Below are 23,574 nucleotides of genomic sequence, written 5' to 3'. Positions count from 1 at the left end.
CCTTTAATATTCACAGCCTGACCAACACTATATTTTGTCTAGTTAGTCTTAATGTTTTGAGCCTTTGTAAAAACTTGCCAAATTATTGTATCTGGAGGAGGTTGCTCTCTTGGCTCAGCAACTCTCCACCTGGGTATGACATGAACACTCTGGCTTGGCATGTTTTCCTCACTAAAATCCCCCTTATGCTTCTTGGACATCAACTTACTTTTATTTTAACTCATGGTACAAAAATAAGTAACATGGTAAGTTGGCTGGCTTCAGTGGAGAAGTGTTGACTGGGCATAAATTAGTGTGAATGTGTCTTTGCTGTATGATTCACTTGTTCTACCTTGTCTGGCAGGCTTTGACTTCGATTATGTATTTGACTGGACCATTCTAAAGTACCAGAATACACAGAGAAGTTGGGAAAAGTGGATCAAAAGTTCACGAACCAGACGAGCACCCTCCCCAACATATTTCTTAACAAGTTCACGAAGCTAAATTGTACAAGACTACTTGGCAGTATAAGCATTTTTTGGAGGATTAAGTATTTTTGGATGGATGTGTATGGATAACAAATATTAGTAGTTTTATTTGTTGATAGCTGCTTTATGCTTCAAATTGTTATGCTAGATGGATGTGACTTGTGAATGAAAACTTAGAATAGTTGTATTGTGTCGAATGTTAATGAATTATGTATTGTGTTGAATGTTAATGATTCAGTTAATTTGAATGATGCTTTAAAATTATAGGTTTGTTATGAATTGAATGAATTATTAGGAATTACAGGTGTATTGTTTTCCTGCTTTGGCAACCAATTTATTAGTCGCGACAAATTTTTTTCGCAAAAAATACATCTATTGCCGACCAAAATAGCTCTTGGTCGTGGAAACTCACTTTTGCCGACCAAACTTTTTGGTCGCGAAATGTGATAATTGGCGACCAAACTTTTTGGTCGCGAAATGTGACAATTGGCGACTAAGAAATTTGGTCGGGAAAATATCACTTTTCGCGACCAAAGTGTTTTAGCGACAAAATAAATTAGTTGCGGTAATTAAATATTTAGCAACCAAAAATTTAGTCGGCAAATCCAACTTTTGCCGACCAACTAAAATTTTGGTTGCGAATTACTTTTGTCGATCCTCAATTGGCGACCAAAGTAGCGACCAAAAAATTTGGTCGCGGCTAACTTTTGCCGACCAAAAATGGACTTTTAGTGACCAATTTTTTGGTCGGCAAAAGTGTTAATTCTTGTAGTGTAACTTGAATAATTAAATATTTTCTCTTGTGTATTCTAGGCCTTTATATCCCTACAAGGAAACCTGTTAATTATCCCATGGCATGACCTATAGCATACGGGAAACTCCAAATGTAACATCATTAATTATATTTTAATAAATACCTCATCATATCAAAGTCCTATACTCTCATCTTGTTACGGAGATAACAACTTGGTTATAACAACAATGATATAACAAGGCAAGGAACAATGCCTAAAATCGATGTCATTGTGATTTCTGTCATTTGATGTCCAAAAAGTAGTGTGATGGTGATATCATTTTAAGAGATATTATCAATTAATAAAAAGTTATAAATATCAATAAATAGACAAGTTTTATTTCTCATTAATCAAACTGGGTCGTGATTTTTATCACAAAATGAGGTTATTTATTCTATGGTGATACTATCACGTGATATCATCATTATGTTTAATATTTATTCTTTAATGATGTTGAGGTGGCTACAAATAATTGTAGGAAAATCTATACAGTTGGGAGAACAAAAACTTCAAAATTCGCAAATCATTCTACACCAATGCACTTGCAATCGTATAATGTGATGAATATACTGAAATAGCCACAAATGATTGTAAGAATATCCCTACATTTGGGTGAATGGAAAAGGTCAAGGTTCTAATGTGATTCTCCTCCAATGCATTCGGACAATGTGATGAAAATCTTGATATACAAAAATATCAATGCACGAGTACAACTGAAGTGCACTAAGATAGTCATAAGAATTCCAAGAGAGAAGATACTATGCCAATGAAAAAAGATCTTAAAAGAGTGCTCAAGGAAAGAGACACAGAGTAACCAATTTACAAAAGAGTGCTTAAGGAAAGAGACACATACAGAAACATTCATTCCACACATTTATAAAGGAGTTCTTAAGGAAAGAGACGCATACAGAAATATTCCACACATGTAGCAGATAAAACCCTAGATTCTTCTTCTTCTTCTCCTTCTTTTTTTTTTTTTTTTTTTTTCCCAAACAATCGGTAAAAGGGAATGAGAAATTAATGTTAATTCCATCATTAAATTTATAATTTGAGTCAAATTAGTCCAATTACAAAGGAACATATTAATAAATTTATGTGTACTTTACTTTTATTTTGTTTACAATTTTGATGTCTATTTGAATTTAGATGAATTTTGCCTCAAATTAAAAGTTTTAATTACAAAATTGACAAAATTAGAACTTAAAAGACCAAAATAACATGAAACATATTTTTTATTGAACCAATTGATAAGAGATTAATTACAAATATAAGAATAATTACATCAATCTGAAGAATTATATATTTTATGTCCAACAACAAATGCAAGAAACACAACCCAACCCAACCCAACCCAACCCAACCCAAACCAACACAACATTTAAGCCCAACAATCACAAAGAAACCACTTGACTCGACAAGGGATGTGAGTGTAATTACTCACAAAAAAAAAAAAAAAAAAAAACACTTGGCAAATGACTCACTGCAAAAAAATTAAAGTTTTAGAGATTAAAATTTTGGGATAAACTTATTTTGTAGAGATCAAATATTTTTGTTGCGAAAAGTGTCGTCTGATGAATTATTATACCAAATTTTTTTGTCTCAAAAAATAAACTATTTTGAGACCAAATTATTTTGTCCCTAAAAATCTATTTATTAGTGACATTTTTAAAATTTTGTCGCTAAAAGTCTTATTTTTGACTTTTTAAGACGATCTTTTGGAGACTATCCTTATAACGATAGAAATTGGTCACTAAATATCTTTTACAACAAAATTTTCACTTTTAAAGATCAAAATATTTAATTTCTAAAACTATTATATGTTGTAATGACTAGCCCTTCGTGGCAACTCAAAGATCCAATTTCCACAACAATATCACATCAGACAAATCAAGCCTTTAGGATCACCAACAACAGCCTCATCCTTAGTTTTTGTTTGGGGAATAAATAGAAATAATAACCTTTTATACCATTTCCAAGGTATCATCAATTCTTTCATTAAATTTAAATTTGATGAAAAATCATCTTTTTTCTTGCTCCAATAGTTTCATCAGATGAGTATCTAATCGAGAATATCAAAAATCTTTTACTAAATTTAGGATGTGGGACCTTTCATCATTTCATTGTTCATAGCCATTAGATTTGCAACACTAGACAACCGGCCAAACGTATTGCCGGATGTCTCTCTTAGTTGAAAATTTCCCACAACAAAGCATTTGATGATCGGGAGGATGCCCTCCCAAACAAATCATTTCAGAATTGATTGACATTTACACCGGCCAGTCAACCGGCCAGACTTCTGTCCAATCATTCTCCCGATCGATCGGCGTTTTGATGACAAACCACAATCTTCTATTGGAATGCTGGATATTAGATAGAGTTTTTACTCAAATTTAGTGAAACAAAAGATGCAAAGTTGGAGATGTTCTTAGGGATTAATGTTATCTTAAACTGCATTCTTGGGCAATTGTAAAGCTTTCCTGGGAGCGAAATTTGAATAATTCGACTCAATCGCATACTTTCTTGAGACTCTTCTGGCATGGGTTACACATAAAGCTACAGGATCTAATACTGAAATGAACAAGTCATCTGTTAATGGAATGTAACCCAAATGATCACATTATTTATTAAGAATCTTAATTTAACAAATTAAGAATACTTTCTATTGTTCAATTAATATACTAATACAGTTATATTATTGTTGAAACATAAGATTTATAAGAAACAAATAGAAGAAAGTATGAAAAATGAATTTCTAGAGAGCTTCCACACCATTTTCAAGTATTTTGAACAAGTTATATATATACTAGAAGTGGTAACACTCTCAATGTGTGCGCATATGATTATTTTATTTTAGAAAAATAATATTATAAACTATATGACTGAATTTAAAATCTAAAATAAAAGTTGAGAAATTTGAAAGGAAAAAATAAATAAAACTAAATTTAGGACATAACTACGCACCAAATTGCTATAGGGTACTATGGGAAAATCAAAAAAATTGACACAAACATCAAGTTGGGCCTTCTCTTCTTAATGGTATAGACAGAAGGACAGTGTGAGAGTTTTGTTCCCCTTTCCTTCTCAAAAAGAGCTTGTTGGTAAACTATATTTTGAACAAGGGTCTTATTAATTTGTATCATTAAAATGCATGTTAAAATTTTTTAAACAATATTATACATTCTTTATTAGATGCAAATATACAATTTTTTTAACCTTTTTTGTAATCAGTAAAAAAAAACCTTTATTGATATAAACCAACAAAACAAAGAAGAAATACATCAATAAAGATAAGGGGAAGGTGAGTGCAAAAAATATCATAATTTCACGAAAATGATCCCAACTAAGTTGCTACCGAAAAGAAAGCGCAATCATATGCTAGCACACCACATGGTTGGAGAGGGTCCAACCGAACAAGAAAAAACCAAAGGAGCCCAAAGACAGCAGGCAAAAACAAAACAAACACTGCCACCGTCCAAAGACTAGCATGGCAGCCCCAGCAACCCAATTCCAAAGCCTGCACACCCATCAAATATCCTTGGAAGAGGCTTTGATTTGTTGGATATTAGAGACAAAATCATGGACTGAGTTACAGAACCCCCTTTCATTACTTCTAATCCACAAGGCCATTCTGACTTATCAATTCCTGCAGCTCCACAAAATTTGGCTGTGCATTATTAAATTTGCACTCATTTCTATGTTTCCAAACAGACACTGCCAGCAGCAGAACTTTCCACAACCTTGTTTCCAACTTTTTATATTTAAAGCCAACCCACCAACCAAACAAACCTACCAAAGAACCTGGCATAACCCAATGGATTCCCCACCAATCCATCAGATGAGACCAGGCCTTCCAGATTAAGGGGCAGACCATCAGCACATGTTCAATTGTTTCCATGTCAGTGTTGCAGAAGATACACAGATTGCTCATGTTGGCTCCAAGCACACCAAGTCTCTGTAAACAAAATCTTGTTAAACATCCTACTTAAGGGTATGTTAACAAAATCCCAGGTTCAATTGACATGCTATTTCAGTGGTGGGCTGGGATCAAGTTCAGAAAGAATGAGTCACAACTCTGGAAAGCTCTTCCTTTAGCTGTTTTTTGGTCTATATGCAAATTTAGAAACGATTGCATATTTAATGCGGCTGATCCTGACTTGGAATCTCTGTGTGAGCTCATTCAAGTCTGGCTTGCTTTTTGGATGAAATTTCACTCCTTTGGGAATCACTACACTATCTATGACTTTGTATCTAATCTGCAGCCAATAAGGTTATGCCTTGGTTAGTTCAGCCTACGAATTGGACTTGTTTGGATGCTTGGATTGGCCTGCTTGGACTTCGGCTGGTCTGGTGGCAGAGTTTTCTGCCCTGGTGTTCCTTGTGGTTTGTTGTTGTGTTCGCCTCTTTTGGTTGGTTTCTCACCGACTCTTAATGGTGTGCTAACAAATGATTGGGCGAGCTCCTCCGTGCCAACCTAGTTGGGATCATTAGATTTTACTTTGATACTTTTTGCACTCATCTGTCTCTTTTATTGATGTATTATTTTATTTACTCTGAATTTTCATTAATAAAGGTTATGTTCTCTTGTTGATTAAAAAAACAAGGGTATGTTAACAAAATCTTTTAGGCAACAGTGGCCTGTATAAAAACAAGGGTTATCTTTAGGGCCTGCAAATCAATATGCTTACATATGGAGTGATTAGTATGTTGGTTTAGGCTCGTTTTGTTTGGACGTAAAATGTTTTACAAAAAAAAAAAAAAAAAATTGTTTTTATTTTTTTATTTTTTCAGTGTTTGATGAGACTTGAAATAAATATTTTATAACCTAAAAGAGAAATTTTGATTTAATAAAGTGTCATTTATGATTTTTTAGTGAAATATTTATTTGAAAAAGCTAAATGTGTTGAAAATTTAGTGGGTGAGAGTCAATTTTATAAAAATTCACTTACGAAATTTTTCAAGATAAGTCATTTTTGAGAAAATGATGCAAAAATATTTTTCTTAAAAAATATTTTACTTACTTTTTGTTCAACCAAATAATAAAAAATTGAGTAAAACGTTAGGCTTAGTATTCAATGGTTAGTAGTTGGATGGTAGGATTAAACAATTTTAGCTAGTGGTGTTAATTAATGTGTCTTAGTAAAGTGGTTTTTGGTGGTGGTTAATTAGGCATAACTTTACATTATTTCTTGCTTCCACTTTCTATTTTGTAACTATCAATTACGCTCACTTTTCTGTTGAAACATCCAAAAGGTAAGGAAGAGAACAGAATAAGATGCATTGTTGATGATTAATTGGTAAAGTGGATAGTGGGTCCCAGAAAATCAAGTTTGATTGCCACTGGGTCCCCAGAAAAATCAAGCTTAAGACCTTGACACTTCATCTAAGAGTGGGTTAAAAAAGTGAAAGAAATTAAAATTTTAGCTTCGAGAGATAAAGGCTAGCTCTTTTGGATGAAGCTTGACACCATTCGATTTAATTTGCTATCCTGCATTGTATTATTGAGACTCCAAATTTACCCTCTCTATTATCATATAAAACTTTTTAAATTTATGTGATAGAGGTGATTTGTGAGCGAGTAAATATTATGTGTACTTTTAAGTAATAGAATTAACTCAACATGCGTTGAAAACATGTTGTCAAAACAAAAAAGGAAGAAGGCATGGAGCAAGACATAAGTGGTTGTAAAGAGAGGATGGTGATTCAATTCCTCTTAAGTGTTAATTTAATAATTAATTATTGACTTTTACAAATAAAAAAAATTAAAATATTTATTTGGTATACATTTTTACAAACATTTTTGTAAATATTATTGAAAATTTATCAGGTAAGCCTTTAAGCAACGCCAACTATGTGGAGAAAAAAAAAAGAATAATAATAATAATAATTCAGAAAAAAATTTTGTTTATAGAACAAGAAAAAAGATTAGGAACTCTAAATTAAGAGCTCTAATAGTTCTAATTGGTGTGTGGATCCCGTGTGATGTGATATTTTGGCCTTGTTTTTTTTTTTATTTTCCACATCATTAGTGCTCTTTTAGAATTCTTAAATTAGAGGGATGTATCATTTCTGTATAAACCAATATACTCCACTTACTGAAATATTTCATAGAGCATGTTTTGACTTCATAACATGTGACTTTTTTTTTTTTTTTTTTTCTGAGGATGAACAAGTGAAAGTGTATTGGTACTCATTACGAAAATACTCAAGCTATGTTTGGAAAAAGAGGTTTGTAATAAATAAATAAAAAAAATCATTATAAATTGTTATATCACACTTTTTTTACTTTTTATACACCATTTCATAAAGAATTAAAAAATTAATTAAAATAATCAATTCTCAAACGACTCTCCATAAGGATTTTGTAAGAGCCCACCCAAACAATACAACTTCAAAATGTTAAGCTTAACATATGGAAAGATGGAGGATGTTATCTACTCGTCATTTAAAAAGCTAACAACATACGTGAAACTAATACTAGACTTCATTTGGCTGTAGTTTAAAAATTAATTTATTAGTTAAAAAATTTATTTTGTTAAAAACTTTATTTCATTTGGAAAAATTATTTCCCAACAAAAAACTTATTTTAATTACTTAAAAAAGTTATTAGAAAAACTGAATGTGCTAAACAAACTATTTTTAACATTTGTTTTTTTGTAAAGTTATTTTTAGTCAATAAAATAGTTTTTTTAGCTACCCCAAAGGAAACTATCGCTTACAAAACTATATGGAAAATTATTGTAATGTGTGAGTATGAATCCACATTTATTTATTTAAAATATATATATATATATATATATGATATTTACAGATTCAGAAAAAAACTGTTATGTTATGGAATTAGTTTGAAGTAACACATTTAACAATTAATGAAATTCAAAATATTCTAACACTCAAATTTTTAAAATAATGTGCTAATTTAAGAGCCATGACGATGGCTCACAGCCGAGCAAGCAAGGTTATAACCTTTTTGTCAATAATTTGCACCTTAATTATTTAGATTCTACATTTTTAATTTTATTTTTTTATTTTTTTTGTGATAGGTATTTTTATAAAAAGTTTGGTCAACGTGGGTCTTTATGACAAATATTAAAACTATTAAATATTCTATAATACACAAATTTCTCTCACATAAATAGAAAAACTAAAAATTCGTCAACATTTTTATACCAAATCCAATGGTTAGAGAAACACCAATTGGAGCAAAAAAAAAAAAAACTGGTGTAGCAAAAGAGGTGGTTTAGTGGGACCAATGATTGCCACGTGGCACAAACCCATCACGTGCAGTGTCCACTCCCCTATGTTATCCTTCAAAGAAACCAAATCTTCTAAACTAAACAACCCCCATTAAGTAATTAATGGTATCATTCTCATTATTATGGTGTTAGCTAAATACCATAATTTCGGGCTATGCCGTGCCGTCACAGCTACTCATATAATACCATTTAGATCTCATTAAAATACATTATCAAAATAAAAATTCTCAAGAATTGTTTTTGATCATATAAGCAAGATCAGAATCAAATGAATCATTCAAAAAAAAAAAAAATGGCTAGCTCAAAAAAATTTAATAACGTCTTTCAATAAATTTACACATTCAAAATCACTAGATCATGTATTACAATGTCAACTAGGGTTCCAAAATAAGATAAATGAATTAATTATACAAGTAGAAATTTTTTTTTCCCTTAGAACTATGATCACTTTCAATTCACCATGTACCTCAGTGGTGTAATGGGTTCGGACCGGTTGGGACGAGGCGTTTTTCAACACCATAACGTGGATCAATCTCGCTTCCGGCTTGCTCCGGTTGGCCATTCATCTCCGGTGAATGTTTCTGGTGGTGGTGGTGGTGGTGGTGGTGGTGACGGTGTTTTAGAAACGGGGTGAAGTCAAACTTGCTGGCCAAGACTTTTCTGCCGATCGGAGGGTGGCGAGAGAGCGATGAGAGGGTTGTGATGTTGGAGATCTTGGACTTGTAAATGTACAATTCATGAAAGAATAATAGGAAGAGAGAGAGCCAAAGAATAATGAGAAATAAATGGGATGTCTTCAAGGCCATGGTGGAGGAAGAGAGGACAGAGAAGAGGAAACATGGAGCAATGGGATTAGGAGCAACTAAAAAGAAGGGAGAGAGGGGGAGAGAGAGAGGGGGGGAGGGTTTAGGAGATTGAGAGTTTTTGAAGGTTGACAGCTTGGGAGAGAGAGAGAGAGAGAGAGAGAGAGACGGGGAGGGTTAGGAGATTGAGAGTTTTTGAAGGTTGACAGCTTGAATCTAATGGAGGAGCATAGGAGAGTTGAATTTGGAGGGTGTGTTTGCTTTTCTGTGGGACTTGTGACTTGTGAGCAAGTTTATATATATATTACCCATTGAATGCGTGTGTAATTAGACTAAAAGAAAATAATAATAAAATTAATATTATAATGTATTTTTAGTTTAAGTGATATAAATTAGGGCAAATTACAAAAACCTCCCTCGAGATTTTGTAAAAATACAGATTCCCCCCTGACGTTTGAGAAATTACATCCCACCCCCTGAGGTTTATATTTTCATAACAAATTGCCCCCTGAGGTTTTTATTTTCATACAGATTCCCCCTAATTTTTTCTAATTTGTTATGAAAATTTGACTCTCAGGGGGCAATTTGTAATTTCTCAAACCTCAGGGGGGAATTTGTATTTTCACCAAACCTCGAGGGGGTGTTTGTAATTTGCCCTATAAATTAGTCTATCTTAAATTTATAGTCATGAGTTTAACTCTTGTCTATCTATTTGTGCAATTTTTTTAAAAATAAAAATACCATCACGCGACATGAAAATAGTAAAATTTCACTATATTAATTGACACTTTTACTCAATAATAATATAGATATAAATAAATGTATTTATTTATTTAATATGAGAGAGAGTGCGTGTGTGTGTGTGTGAGAATGAGTGAGTGTGAGAGTGAGAGAGAGAGAAATCGGGTTCAAGGGAACGCGAGCGGTAGACTCTATTCCCAATGAGAGTTGCTTAGAAAACAAGGAACAAAAATCGTTATTACATGGATTAATGTCAAACCTTGAATTATATATAGTTTGATTGTAATTTGTATGTTCATGAGTTAACTTAGGAATATCTAAGATAAAATTGATGGTTATAACTCAGAGGAGCATTCACTTTGCTTGGTTTTTATTTTTTTAAAAATAGTTTTTAAAAAATTTTACACTCTTATTTTTTGTATTTTTTTATTTTTACTGAATTTTTTGAATATTTTATGCAAATTTTTTACTTTTTAGACGCATCTAACATAAATACACTTAAAAAGTAAAAAAATTGTAAAAAAAATCTTTTAAAAATTCACTAAATGCCAAAAATATAAAAAAAAATACAAGAATTTAGTACATTTTTTATATTTTTATGTATTTCTTAATTTTTTAAAATATTTTTTCACAATTTTTTTACTTTTTAGACACATCTAAGTAAGGTGCATTTAAAAAGTAAAAAAAATGTTTAAAATTTTAAAAATATTCACTAAAAATAAAAAAACACGAAAATCAAAAATTCAGTTTTCAAAAAACTAATGCAGAAAACTCAAACCAAACACAGTGATTATTTCCGGTCTAAATTTTAGATTGGAGAATGTTATTAAAGGTCATACGGTCTATTATAAAGTCCGTTTCAATAATTTGAATCATTCTTTTTATCAGATATTTTACGTATTTTATTCACACAAAAAATTAAATTGATCCAATAACTGTAACGAACCTAAAGGGATCCTCCTCCATAATGCTACCTCTCTCTCTGTCAGGTGTATGAGAAGATTCATATGTATAGTTAAAAAGGTCACATTTATTCTGATTTATTTTTTATTTTTAATACTATTTTTTAAAATTATGTCAACTTTTGTTTTTTGTTTTTTGTTTTTTAATTTTCAAGTCCGTCTTGTGTGTACAAATTTAAAAAGTAAATTTTTATTGATTTTTTTTTAAAAAAATCCCTAAATAAAAAAATAAAAATATTTTATTTCTTGTCCTTTTTGGACTTTTATTTCAAATTTGTAATTTTTTTATTTTTTTATTTTTTTTTTTGATCTATCTAGTCAAGCAGAATTCAAAAAAAAAATTATTATTTTTTATTTATGAAAAGTTCACAAAATAAAAATAAAAATCAATAAAGGAAGCACTAAAGCCAACTCCAATTTCCAAATACCCACACACTAAAAGTAGGGGTGGGTGCGGGTCGGTTGCGGCCATGAAACCTCCAATCTGTCATCCGTCCGCCAGATTGGTAGATTGGAGAAAATCAATCCGCATCCATCCGCCAATCCGGCAGATGTGGATTGAGCGAATTGGCGATTTGGCGGATGGATGCGAATCGGTTTGGCGGTTTGAAATTTTATAACTTTTCAACATAATTCAACTTGTGCGCTTCCTCAAAAAAAAAAAAAAAAAAAAAAAGTATTACAGTCAATAACTTAAAAAAGTATTACAATTACTGCATGTATCATCCAAAGAAAAAAAGTTTGAAACTTTAAAATATCACAATCACTGCATGCTTCATCCACATAAAATATTACAATTTGTGGTTCTTAAAATATAAAAACAATTCAAACCATCAAAACCATGAGCAGAGCAATGGTAGAGATTGTATGTCTCTGTATTGTTACATTTATATATTTTTTTGAAAACAAAAACCAATCAGCATATGTTATATTTTCTATTTATTACTTTTAGAATTAGATTTAAAAACCAAAAAATATAGATAAATAATATATTTATTTTTTTCAATTCAAAAAATATATCCAAGTTGGAAACTTTTTTTCAACAGAATATTTGAACTCTTTTTCAATTGAAAACACAAACAAAATATTTAAACAAATTGAAAACACAAAATCTTATAAATTACTAAGGGCATGTTTGTTTGGGCGGACTGGATTAGTATTCTCATGACTAATAGTCCTAGGACTACCAATCCGTTGGATTATGTATCCTATCTTAACTAATAGTCAAGTTTAAAATAATTAGTCCATACTTCAATTATTTAACCAAATATCGGATTAATAATTTTATTGGACTATTAATCCAATCCCAAGCTCATGTCCACCCAAACAAACATGGCCTAAGGGTGCTCGCAGTTCGGCGGTTCGGTTGCGGCCAAAGGAAGTTCAAATCCGCTATTCGTCCACCAAATTGGCGGATTGGAGAAAATCAATCTGCAACCGTCCGCTCGTCATCACGCATCAGTCCAAAATGCGGCGGATCGATTCGGTTCGGTCGGTTTTGACGGATCGATATATCCGCTGTCCACCCCTAACTAAAAGGGCGGGGAATATGCAATGGACAATTTTCATGGACAATGCAAAGTATGTTGTAATGTTTATAATAGTGAATATGGTGGAGATTATTTACTTAATTAAAAAACTACATTAAAATGGATAATCAAATAGAAAAATGCAAATTACCATGGCAATACCACTTGAGGAAAGTTAATTTGGGGGCATCAAGTGGCAACCCATCAAGTGGAGGAAAGTTAATTTCGGCCCATCAAGTTAATTAACATCATTTGTGTTAAGCTCTTAATTTGGGGCCACACAAATGGCGACACTTCAAAAATTAAGAAACCATGTGACATGTATATGTAATCTTATGATAAAATGTTTCTTCTACATATTTTTATTTATTTTTCCTACAATTATCTATTATCGGATTGATAAAACCTTAGCTAGTTATTTACCAATAAATTTCATCTCACAAATAAATATTCTAATTAGTCTCAAATTTTTTCTATTAATATGTTAAATCCTATTTTCAATTTTGGTAGTGTTTTGGTGGACGGCTATACCTTTCTATTAATGTGACAGGTATGATGTGATACTCCAATGTGACAGGTATTAATGTGATACTCTAACATGGTAGGTATGATGTGACATTCCAAAAAAAAATAAAAACTCCTTAAAGTATTTTTTTCAAATATGACAACATAGCGAGTATATTGTGACACTCAAAAAAAATATATATAATTCATAGTGTACTTTTATCAAATGTAGCATGTAACACTTTAACGTGGCGAGTATGATGTGACAACTAAAAATTTCTTAGTGTATTTTTTTCAAATATGATGACATAACGAGTATGATGTGATAACTAAAAATTTATTACTGTACTTTTTTTATATGTGACAACGTGGAGGATATGATGTAATAGTTCAAAATAATTAAAAATTTCTTAGTATATTTTTTTCAAATATGACAACATGATGAGTATGATGTGACACTCTAAAAAACTACAAACTCATTATATTTTTTCAAATATGACATGTGACACCTAAAAAATTAAAAAACTTCTTAGTATATTTGTTTTAAATATGACACTCTAATGTAGCCGAAAAATAAGTCATTACATATCCAAAACGACTAAATAGATTATATATATAAATATATAGATCACAAATCTAAAATATGAGAGTTAGAGATTATTCTTCCTCTTACAAGGAAGACAAGTCTTGGGTCTTTTAACGGCCATTTTAAGTAACCCAAAGATTGCATAAATCCAAACCATGGATTCATTAGGTAGCCTGTAAAGCAACTAAGAAAAGAATCAATTTAACATAAACTAATTGATCATTTAACCAACAAAAAAAAATAATAGGCAAATTATACTAATGGCCCCCCGTAGTTTGGAATTTGTGTCACTCTGGTCCCTGACCTTTCAATTGTGATACAATTGATTCTGAATTTTGAATCTCGTTCCAAATAAGGACAATTAAAGACACAATTTCCTTTGCAAACAGAAAATACAACATTTCAAGGGTAAAATCGTCAATTTGATAAAATATAAACTAATTTGAACAAAAAAAATGTCAAAAAATTATTTTTGAATTTTTAAAAATTATTACCCACCAAAGATAAAATTTTATAAACATGATAAATTTTTTACATTTTTATTTTCTGCCAAATTAATTTTTAATATGTGTTTAGATGATGATATGTAATGAGTAGCTACATTTATTGATATTTGGGCAAATTACATATACACCCCTCCAGGTTTGGTTAAATTACAGATACCCCCCTGAGGTTTCGGAAATTACATCCCGCCCCCTGAGGTTTGTATTTTCATAACAATTTACCCCCTGAGGTTTATATTTCATAACAAATTACCCCCTAATTTCTTATGCAAATATAGCATTCAGGGGGGAATTCGTAATTTCTCAAACCTCAGGGGGGTATCTGTAATTTTATCAAACCTGGAGGGGTGTATATGTAATTTGCCCTTGATATTTTTGGATAGTTATCATGAGGGATGTTTGGTGTAACTATTAAAACAGATTATAGATTATAATTTAATGGATTATAGATTATAACTTTAATCAAAAGTGTTGATCTGTTTGGTGCAGTTGCTGTATTATATATTTAAGTTACTGAATAGTATTTGGTAAATAAGTTATGAAATAGCTTTTTAAATTAACTTATATTTTTTTTTTCACTAGTAGTTCACATTTCTCATAAATAATAATAATAATAATAATCTATAGTACAATTGGGTCTTTTTTTATTTTTTAAAAAATAAAGAATAAAAAAATCAATGGTATAATGTAAATTATTTTATTACAAAGTTAAACTGTGACATTTTATTTTTATTTTTTTGTGGTGATTTTTTTTTTTTTTTTTAAAAAGCATTTTGAAAAACTTTAAATATTAAAAACTGTTGATGTCTTTTTACGATTAACAAAACGAAAAAAATAAAAGACTATAGAGCACAGCGTCTAGATCATAGACTAAAATAATAAAAGAAAACATGCTTAAACCCACGCTCAGGTTCAGGGTTGCCTGCAAAAAAAATTTTAGGATGCAGACATGGTCATAACGCTACAAACAAATCTAAGATCTTCTTGTGCCCATTTTTGGATTCTTCATATAAAAATTCTACTGCAATTGATTTTTGCAGTACTCTTCACTACTTTACACTGCAAGAGGGGAGGAAAAAATCAAAAAAGCTAGTCCAGAATTTGAGTGATAGAAATTGAATTGATGAAATATAAAATGACGTATGAAATAAATATTAGTCATTGATGTAAAATTTTAAATAATTTTGAAGTTTATAAGATCCGCAAAAATAATAATTTAATGGATTATAGATTATAATTTTAATCAGAAGTGTTAATCTGTTTGGTGCAGTTGCTGTATTATATATTTAAGTTACTGAATAGTATTTGGTAAATAAGTTATGAAATAACTTTTTAAATTAACTTTTTTTTTTTTTTTCACTAGTAGTTCACATTCGTTTTGGTGTCTCTTTTTTTTTTTTTTTTTTTCTTGTGTTTTTGTTGCAAAAGGAAGAAGAAGAAGAAGGGTGGAGAAGAAGAGAAGGAGGAGGAGGAGGAGGAAGGAGGAGGATTGGAGGGGGCATAATCATAGGAGGAGGAGGAGGCGAAGGCGGGGTCGGAGGTGAAGGCGGTGGTACTGCGACGATCGGCAGCGGCGAAGCGACGGCGGTAGTGTTGCGACGATCTCCTCTCCTCCTCTTTCTTTCTCCCTCTCTCCTCCTCTTTCTCTTCTCCTCTCCTCTTCCTCTCTTCTCTCTTTCTTTCTCCTCTGTCTCTGTCTTCGAATTCGAATTCAAGCCAAAATCGAATCACTTTTTTAGAGTTACCAATCATTTTTGAAAAAAAAAATTAATTTTCAATCCAAATGACCACCCTCATAAGTAAAGCCAGCACTGTCAGGGTTAACTGTTCACTGGTACAATCCATCGTCATTCATCCATAGAATAAAGGAACATGGAACCTATGAATAGAGGCTCACCAGCATGCGACACACTGACTTTTTGCACCCAATATTTGTCGTTATCCATTAGCAATGCTATAAATTTAAGAGTTGATCATTTTAATTTGTGAATATATTTTAATTTAATAGGTTTATTTTTTAATCGACTTTGATCATTTAATATTTATTAATTATATATATATATGATAAGCAAAAACTCGTCTTAATCAAGATCCTTTTCTTGGTAAACTCAAGATTTAAATGTCATCCCCTAAGCCTGTTGAACTGATTAAATGGGTGAAGATTTAGGTTGCGTGTGGTAGAATTTTCTAAATATGATTTGAGAATAGAGTTATATTTTGAATTTGTGAGTTTTAAAATTATGATTTGAATGTGAAAAATTTGTTCGGTAAAAAAGTTTTGAAAAGAGTTTTGAATTCAGTCAGAAATTTTTGAGGTAGCATATGATATTTGATACAAAAACTTATAACTCATAACCAAACACACAACTCAAAATTCTATTAAAACTCATAAAATTTTTAAAAAATTCAAAAAATATTTTTTATTGAATATATAAAAATTAACATGTGTCAATTGCAACAATAAATAAATAAATAAATTACACTGTTGCGATCAATCGACCGGACGACCTGTGGGATGACTGGTTAATCCAAATTTTCCCGCCTTCGACCGCATTTTTAAAAGTAAGTGTGAAATTAATTTTTAAAAATCAAAAACAAACGTCATGTTTAAATCAAGGTCTAGAACTAACGTTCTATAACTCCACCAAACAGAGCTTTAAACTCTCATTAATCACATAGGGGAGTACACTTGCTCACTTTAGGCTATTTGGTAGAGCCTACAAGGTTGCTTATGGCTTGGTTTGGGAAGTAGGCTGGCTTTTTGGTTTTTTGGCTTTTTTGGCTATTTTAGCCTGGGCTAAAAAGCTTGGTTTGGGAAGGACTTTTTGGCTTTTTGACTTTTTTGACTTTTTTTGTGAGAGAAGAATGTAATGATTATAGGTTGGATGTGATGTTTTGTTTGTTATGGCTAAAATAACCTATTTTGTTTTTTGTGGCTAAAATAGCCAAAAAAGCCTGAAAATCAACTTGCCAAACAGAGGCTATAGCTCTTCCTTTTTTTTCTTTTTTCTTTTTTAATTTGAAAATTCACACTAAAATGTTCGGTGTTATTTTTACTTGCAATTTATAAAACAAAAATAGTTTATGTAAATTAAAAGAAAATTAATTATTAAAATAACTTCGCAAGAAATATAATTTTTGTTTTTTGATTGTAATTTTCAATTTGTATGAAGCTAAACCAAGTATGTCAATAATAACAGACATAATCCAAACAAAAAAACAAAACAGAAATGGGACATAAGTGAAGAAAATTATTACATTAATAAAGTTCGTTAAGCATCCTAGTAGCCACCCCATCTAAATTTTTTTTTTTTTTTTTTTTTAAAAAGGTCCGGGTAACATGGGCCGGCCTGTACTATATAGTAGGTCTAGGTCATGGTTGAATGTCCTGTGGGTCAGTGAAGTTGGACTGATCCAAAACTTGGCTAGTAATAGAACGGGCCGTAGGTAGTTATTTTATTGGGCAGACTTGAAAGTACTCTTTTGTCTGGTTGTAAATCCTCTGTAAATTTTGATGCCTTCACGAACGGTTTTTAGGAGTTGTTTGGGAACTAATTAAAAGAACAACGATGATAGGGGCCCTAATTTTTTGTGGTTTAAATGGCTTGAATTTGTCAAAACGACGTCGTTTTGAGTACAAAACAACATCAAAATTGCCAAAACGACGTCGTTTTGACAAATTTGAGCCACAGAAATTAGGACCCTCAAATATTTTCCTTAAAAGAATTAAAAAATTAGTACAAAAAGTTAACCTACTTTTGAAAAAAAAAAAATTTACATGCTTTTTTATTAAAAAAATTAACTTCGAAACACCGCTTTAGTCTTATCACTGGCTATTCAGTCTGCCCACGGTTGACCTTTGGGCCAACAAAATATGATCCATATTTAAGGGGTAAATATGGAGGTTAATGGTTTGTTCCGTCTGAGATAAAAGAAAAGAAATTAATACCAAATTAAATCTTTTAATTTTTGTGGTTAGGAAATGAAACCGATATTTTTAAGGCTCAATTTGTTAGTTTTTTGATTTAGTGCAAAGAGAGATTCACATTAGATTTTAAGAACAATAGAACTCTAATTTTAAAAAATTTAAAGAGTTCTAATAATGTGGCAAGAGAGAGAAAAAAAAAAAAAAAAAAACATAGGCATACACATACATCTCCCTAAAACTAGAGCTCTAAAATTAAGTTCTAGTGAAATGAAAATTAAAAAAAAAGGTTAAAATATCACATCAAATGAGTCTCACATACATATTAGAGTTATTAGAGCTCACAAATTAGAGCTCTAATACATTGTTGTTGAATAATGTTATATGCACTAATTAATATACTGACTAATTGCTCCACTAATTAATATATATAGCACCACCGTAACCGTGAGGAATTTTATGAAATTTTATAAAAAAATTTATAAATGCTTCCATCATCAACATTTATTTCGGCACCGTTTGGGAAGGTGGGTTGGAGACTTTTTTGGCTATTTTAGCCACAAAAAATAAAATAGGCTATTTTAGCCATAACAAACAAAACATCACATTCAACCCATAATCATTACATTCTTCTCTCACAAAAAAACTCAAAAAAGCCAAAAAGCCAAAAAGTCCTTCCCAAACCAAGCTTTTAAGCCCAGGCTAAAATAGCCAAAAAAGCCAAAAAGCCAAAAAGTCAACCCACTTCCCAAACGGAGGCTTCGAAACATGTATAAGTGGTGGGCTTCATCGGTATCAGTTTAAAATTTTTGACAATAAAAAACAACCTAAATCTCCGTTTGGCATTTGATTTTTAGCTTAAAAAAAAAATATAAAAAGGTAAAATTAATTACATAAGTTAATAAAATAAAATATTACATTTAAACTATAATTATAACATTTTTTTCTTATAAAAGTCAAAAAAATTAAAAAAGACAAACCAAATAAAGTTAAAAAAGTCAGACTAAAAAAGTCTCAACATAAAAAAATCAATTAAAAAAGCCATTACAAAACGAAGACCCTCATTTGGGAACCCTCCCGTTTAGTCAAAAAATTAAAAAGTTACTAAAAATTCAAAAAGCCAACAACCCATACCAAAAAGTCAAAGATTATTTTTTCTCTCTACTTTTTGCACATCTTTTCGTAAAAAATCAAAAAGTCATCCCAAACATACTAATTTTGTTTAGTTCATATTTTAACTAAGGCCAAGTTTGGCATGTCGTGAAAAAGACAAAAAGTCACTATCTTATTTAAATCACATCATCTTATTTAAGTCAGATCACCTCTCTAGCACATCACTTCAAACCCAATCCAAACCCAACTCATATTTCATAAAAAAAGTTAAAAAATACACTTATTTAGATCATCCCAAACAATCCTAAATAACTAAAAAAATTACTAAATTAGCATGTTCCAAACGTGGAAAATCAAAATTTGGCTCAAGTTTAATGCCATTGGTATGATTAATAATAGTGAACTGTACCTATCTAATAATAATAATAATAATAATGGGGCGAATTATATTAAAAATCCTTATAGTTTAGGACTTGTGTCACTTTAATTCTTGACTCTTTAATTGTGATACATTTGATTCTGAATTTTGAATCTTATTTCAAATAAAAACTATTGAATATATCATTGTTCAATTTCAAGGATAAATTTGTCAATTTGATAAAATATAAACTAATTTGACAAAAATAAATGTGAAAAAATATTTTTAAATTTTTAAAAAATATTTCTATCCACCAATAATAAAATTATGTAAAATTAATAAATTTTTTACATATTTATTTATTTATTTATTTTACCAAATTAATTTTTATTATGTGTTTAAATGATGATCATTTAATGAGTGATTATTTTATTTTCGTTAAATTAATTTATATTTTTTCAAAAGTCAAATATGGCAACAATTTTGATATTATTATTAAACCAATCTATTAAATCAAAAAATTCAAAACTAAAAATAATTCATATATTAAATATATCGATTACACATTAAAAGCCTAGTAACCATCAATTATATCATCATCATTCAAATACAAAATAAAAATTAATTTGGTAAAAAAATAAATAAATGTATGAAAGATTTATCAATTTTGCATAATTTTATCTTTGGTAGGTATAAATAATTTTTAAAAATTCAAAAATATTTTTTTTGACATTTATTTTTATCAAATTAGTTTATATTTTATTAAATTGACGACTTTGCTCTTGAAATAGAGTAATAGTATCTTCAATTATTCTTATTTTAAACAAAATTCAAAATTTATAATAAAATATATCACAATTAAAAAATCAAAGATCAAAATAATACGATGCCCAAATTATAAGTACTAGTAGTAAACTGTGTAGGTAAGCTCTGCAGTTACGCTTAGGGCTTGTCCATGATTACAAATCTCCATAACAAGGATAGGTGAACTTTGTGGGTAAGATAATAATTACAAATATAAAACATTATGTCAAACTGGATTATTAAAATTCGTCAATAATTAACAAGCATAACAATTACCACAAGAACAATTACATACAACTTTCATAATAAAAAATAAAATAAAAAATCACGAGGATGAACCAGCAACTTCACACCAAAGTTCAAAAAAGAAGACTACTGGAGATTATGTTGAGAAGGTTTGATGTTTATTATGGAGATATGTGGTTGTGGCAAAAGCCTCTAACTAATATTTTGCTCTGTGTTTATTTTGAGTTTTTTAGATTAAATTTTTTAAAAATTGAGTTTTTTTATTTTTGTGTTTTTTTATTTTTAGTGAATATTTTTAAAATTTTAAACTTTTTTTTTTACTTTTTTATTTAAAAAGTAAAAAAATTTTGAAAAAATATTTTAAAAAATTAATAAATATATAAAAATACAAAAAATGTACTGAATTCTCATATTTTGTTTTGTATTTTTGGTATTTAGTGAATTTTTAAAAGGTTTTTTTCACAAATTTTTTACTTTTTAGATATATTTATGTTAGGTATGCCTAAAAAGTAAAAAAAAAAAAATTACTTAAAATATTAAAAAAATCAATAAAAATAAAAAAAAAACATGAAAAATAAGAAAATAGAATTTCCTGAAAAGTATTTTTTGAAAAACCTAAGCAAGCAAAAGACTAATGGAGAAGGGTAATGGTTGTTTCAACAAGATGTCAGTGTTTACATTCAGAAAATATGAATTCACCACCACAATCAATTCAGAAAATATGAAAAGAAAACTTAAAATTGCTTTTTTATGCAAAAGCTTAAAATTCTAGAAACTTGGAAAATTCTTCATTGTTGTAAAACGAAGGATAAATTCAAATGAACTTAGAATAATCAATAAATGACCAACACAGTGTTTACATCCTGAAAGAGATGGAGTAAAGGGGCCCCAAACATGACTATGTATTAGTGATAAAGCCTTATTTACAGTGAAATTAGAATTAGTAAAAGCTATTTTGTAAATCTTAGAAACACAACAGTGTGTGCATAGTGAAGAAGACTCATGAAGGAAAGCCTGAATTTGACATTTATTTGATGAAATTTTAGAGAAGAAGAATGACCTAGGTGTTAATGGAAGAGTGAACTAGAAGCATAAGCAAATGTAGATGCAGGACCATAGTGTACTAAAGTTTGTTGTGGAGAATTGAAATTGAGATGAAAAGAAAACTAATAGAAACCGCAAGCATTGTGACCTTTAAAGACAAATGAATGATCATCAGTTCAGTTGTTGTCTTTTAATAAGTTGTTGAACAGATATGTAAGGTTTGATGAAATTGTAGCGTAGAAAGCTCTAATACCGATATCACAAATTAGAAGAGAGAAAGAAAATATATATATATATATATATATATATATATATATATATATATGTATGTATTTCACTAAATGAATGATTACTCAACTACGTATACATCTTAATGTGTAACTTACTCAAAGGGAAACACCAACAACCAAAACATATATATTGAGTCTCACAGGAGGATAACTACTATGTAACACTGAACTAAGCCATTGTTGCAAAACCATCTGTCTAGTGTCTAATATCTTCTGGACCACCTGATCAATACGTTGATGCCGATGATATTTTTTTTTTTTTTTTTTGATCAGTAAAGAAAATCTTTATTGACGACGAAACCATACATTACATATGGAAATATATCAACAAGGATGAGAAAGAGAAAAGGAGAAAAAGGAAAACCAAACATAGTGTTAGTGAGAAACCAACACTAACTCACAGGACCACAAACAAAATTTGTTGCCACAACCGAGGTTGATGCTGATGATATATTTATATAGGTACCAGCATGTCCTCGATGACAGAAAAATCCTTAGTGTCACTCACCAATGGTTCATAAAGAAATTCAATGCATAATATGTACATAGAAACATAAATATACTCAATTTCAATTAGGATTATTTACTTGGAGACCCATAAATCATTAAAAAATATTACTTTGACCCTTAAACTATAAAAACATACAATGTACCTCCTAAACTATTGAAAGTCATCACTTTACCCCCCGAATTATAAAAACAAACAAATAAATCCCTTAATAAATCATGCACTAGTTCATTTCTCTTATCGGTTACTTGTAATAAAGGTATATACCCTGTACAAAAATAAATCAGTAAATAAATAAATAACACTGAAATTTCATTAATGACATGTTAATTATGCAAGTAAAGAATTAATGACAATCCTTAAACTATGTTTGGATCTAGAATTTGTGTAGGGGTTTGTGAATGAAAAAAAAAAATTAGAAGGGAAAAGTGATGAAAAATCAAAGATAAATTTGTATGACTTTTCCATTCCATTCTCCTTTACCTTCATAAATTTCTACTAAAATCCAAGATCGATCGAACATAATTCTGGTAAAACACTTAGGTAAAGGAGAATCAATCAGTCACTCTACCAATGTTATTCCCCCTTCTAGCTTAGCATTATTATCTTAACAAAAACAAATATAATTTTTAGTGTTTCTCTCTTTATTTATTTTCATGCATTTTCCCCATTGTCAATTTCATTGTACTCCCTAAACCAAATTACAATAAAATATTTGAAGTATTATGCTTTCTCTTCCTTCTAGAATGGACATCCAAACATATATAATAGATATTTGATGTCTCTCTTTCTTTCTTGTAAGGTTTTCCGTCATCAATAAAGTTTTTGTGTTGATCAAAAAAAAAAAAAAGATATAACAGAAGATCGGGTTTTTTCTTGATAAGTCAAACATTATTTTTATTTTTATTTTTATTTGCTAGTGCATGTGTGTTATATCAATATGCATTCACAAAATACTTATCCAGTTCACATTTGACTTCTCATGTCAGTATGCATTCAAGAAACACTCCTCAAGTTCACATTTGGCTTCTCACTACCTATCACACACACTCACACACAGAATAAGATGATGATTTAAATTACACCTTCAAATAAATTTCAAACACTGAGGATTATTATTGTCATGTTAATTTGAGTACAAATT

The 23,574-nt window shown here is 30.0% G+C and overlaps 1 protein-coding gene across 1 annotated transcript; it reads right to left on the bottom strand.

Moving 5' to 3' along the window:
* Positions 1-8,851: 8,851 nt before the first annotated feature.
* Positions 8,852-9,565, bottom strand: LOC145790314 (CLAVATA3/ESR (CLE)-related protein 12-like). The gene has a single exon (XM_082868065.1). The coding sequence runs from the start codon at positions 9,318-9,320 to the stop codon at positions 8,982-8,984; it is 339 nt and encodes a 112-aa protein (XP_082724191.1). The 5' UTR covers positions 9,321-9,565; the 3' UTR covers positions 8,852-8,981.
* Between the last annotated feature and the right edge of the window lie 14,009 nt (positions 9,566-23,574).

The sequence above is a fragment of the Camellia sinensis genome, chromosome 5 (assembly GCF_055761805.1).
Source record: "Camellia sinensis isolate YWXY chromosome 5, ASM5576180v1, whole genome shotgun sequence".
NCBI classification, from domain to species: domain Eukaryota; kingdom Viridiplantae; phylum Streptophyta; class Magnoliopsida; order Ericales; family Theaceae; genus Camellia; species Camellia sinensis.
The sequence above is the reverse complement of the archived record's forward strand: the minus strand, read 5'-3'. Positions and strand labels throughout refer to the sequence as shown.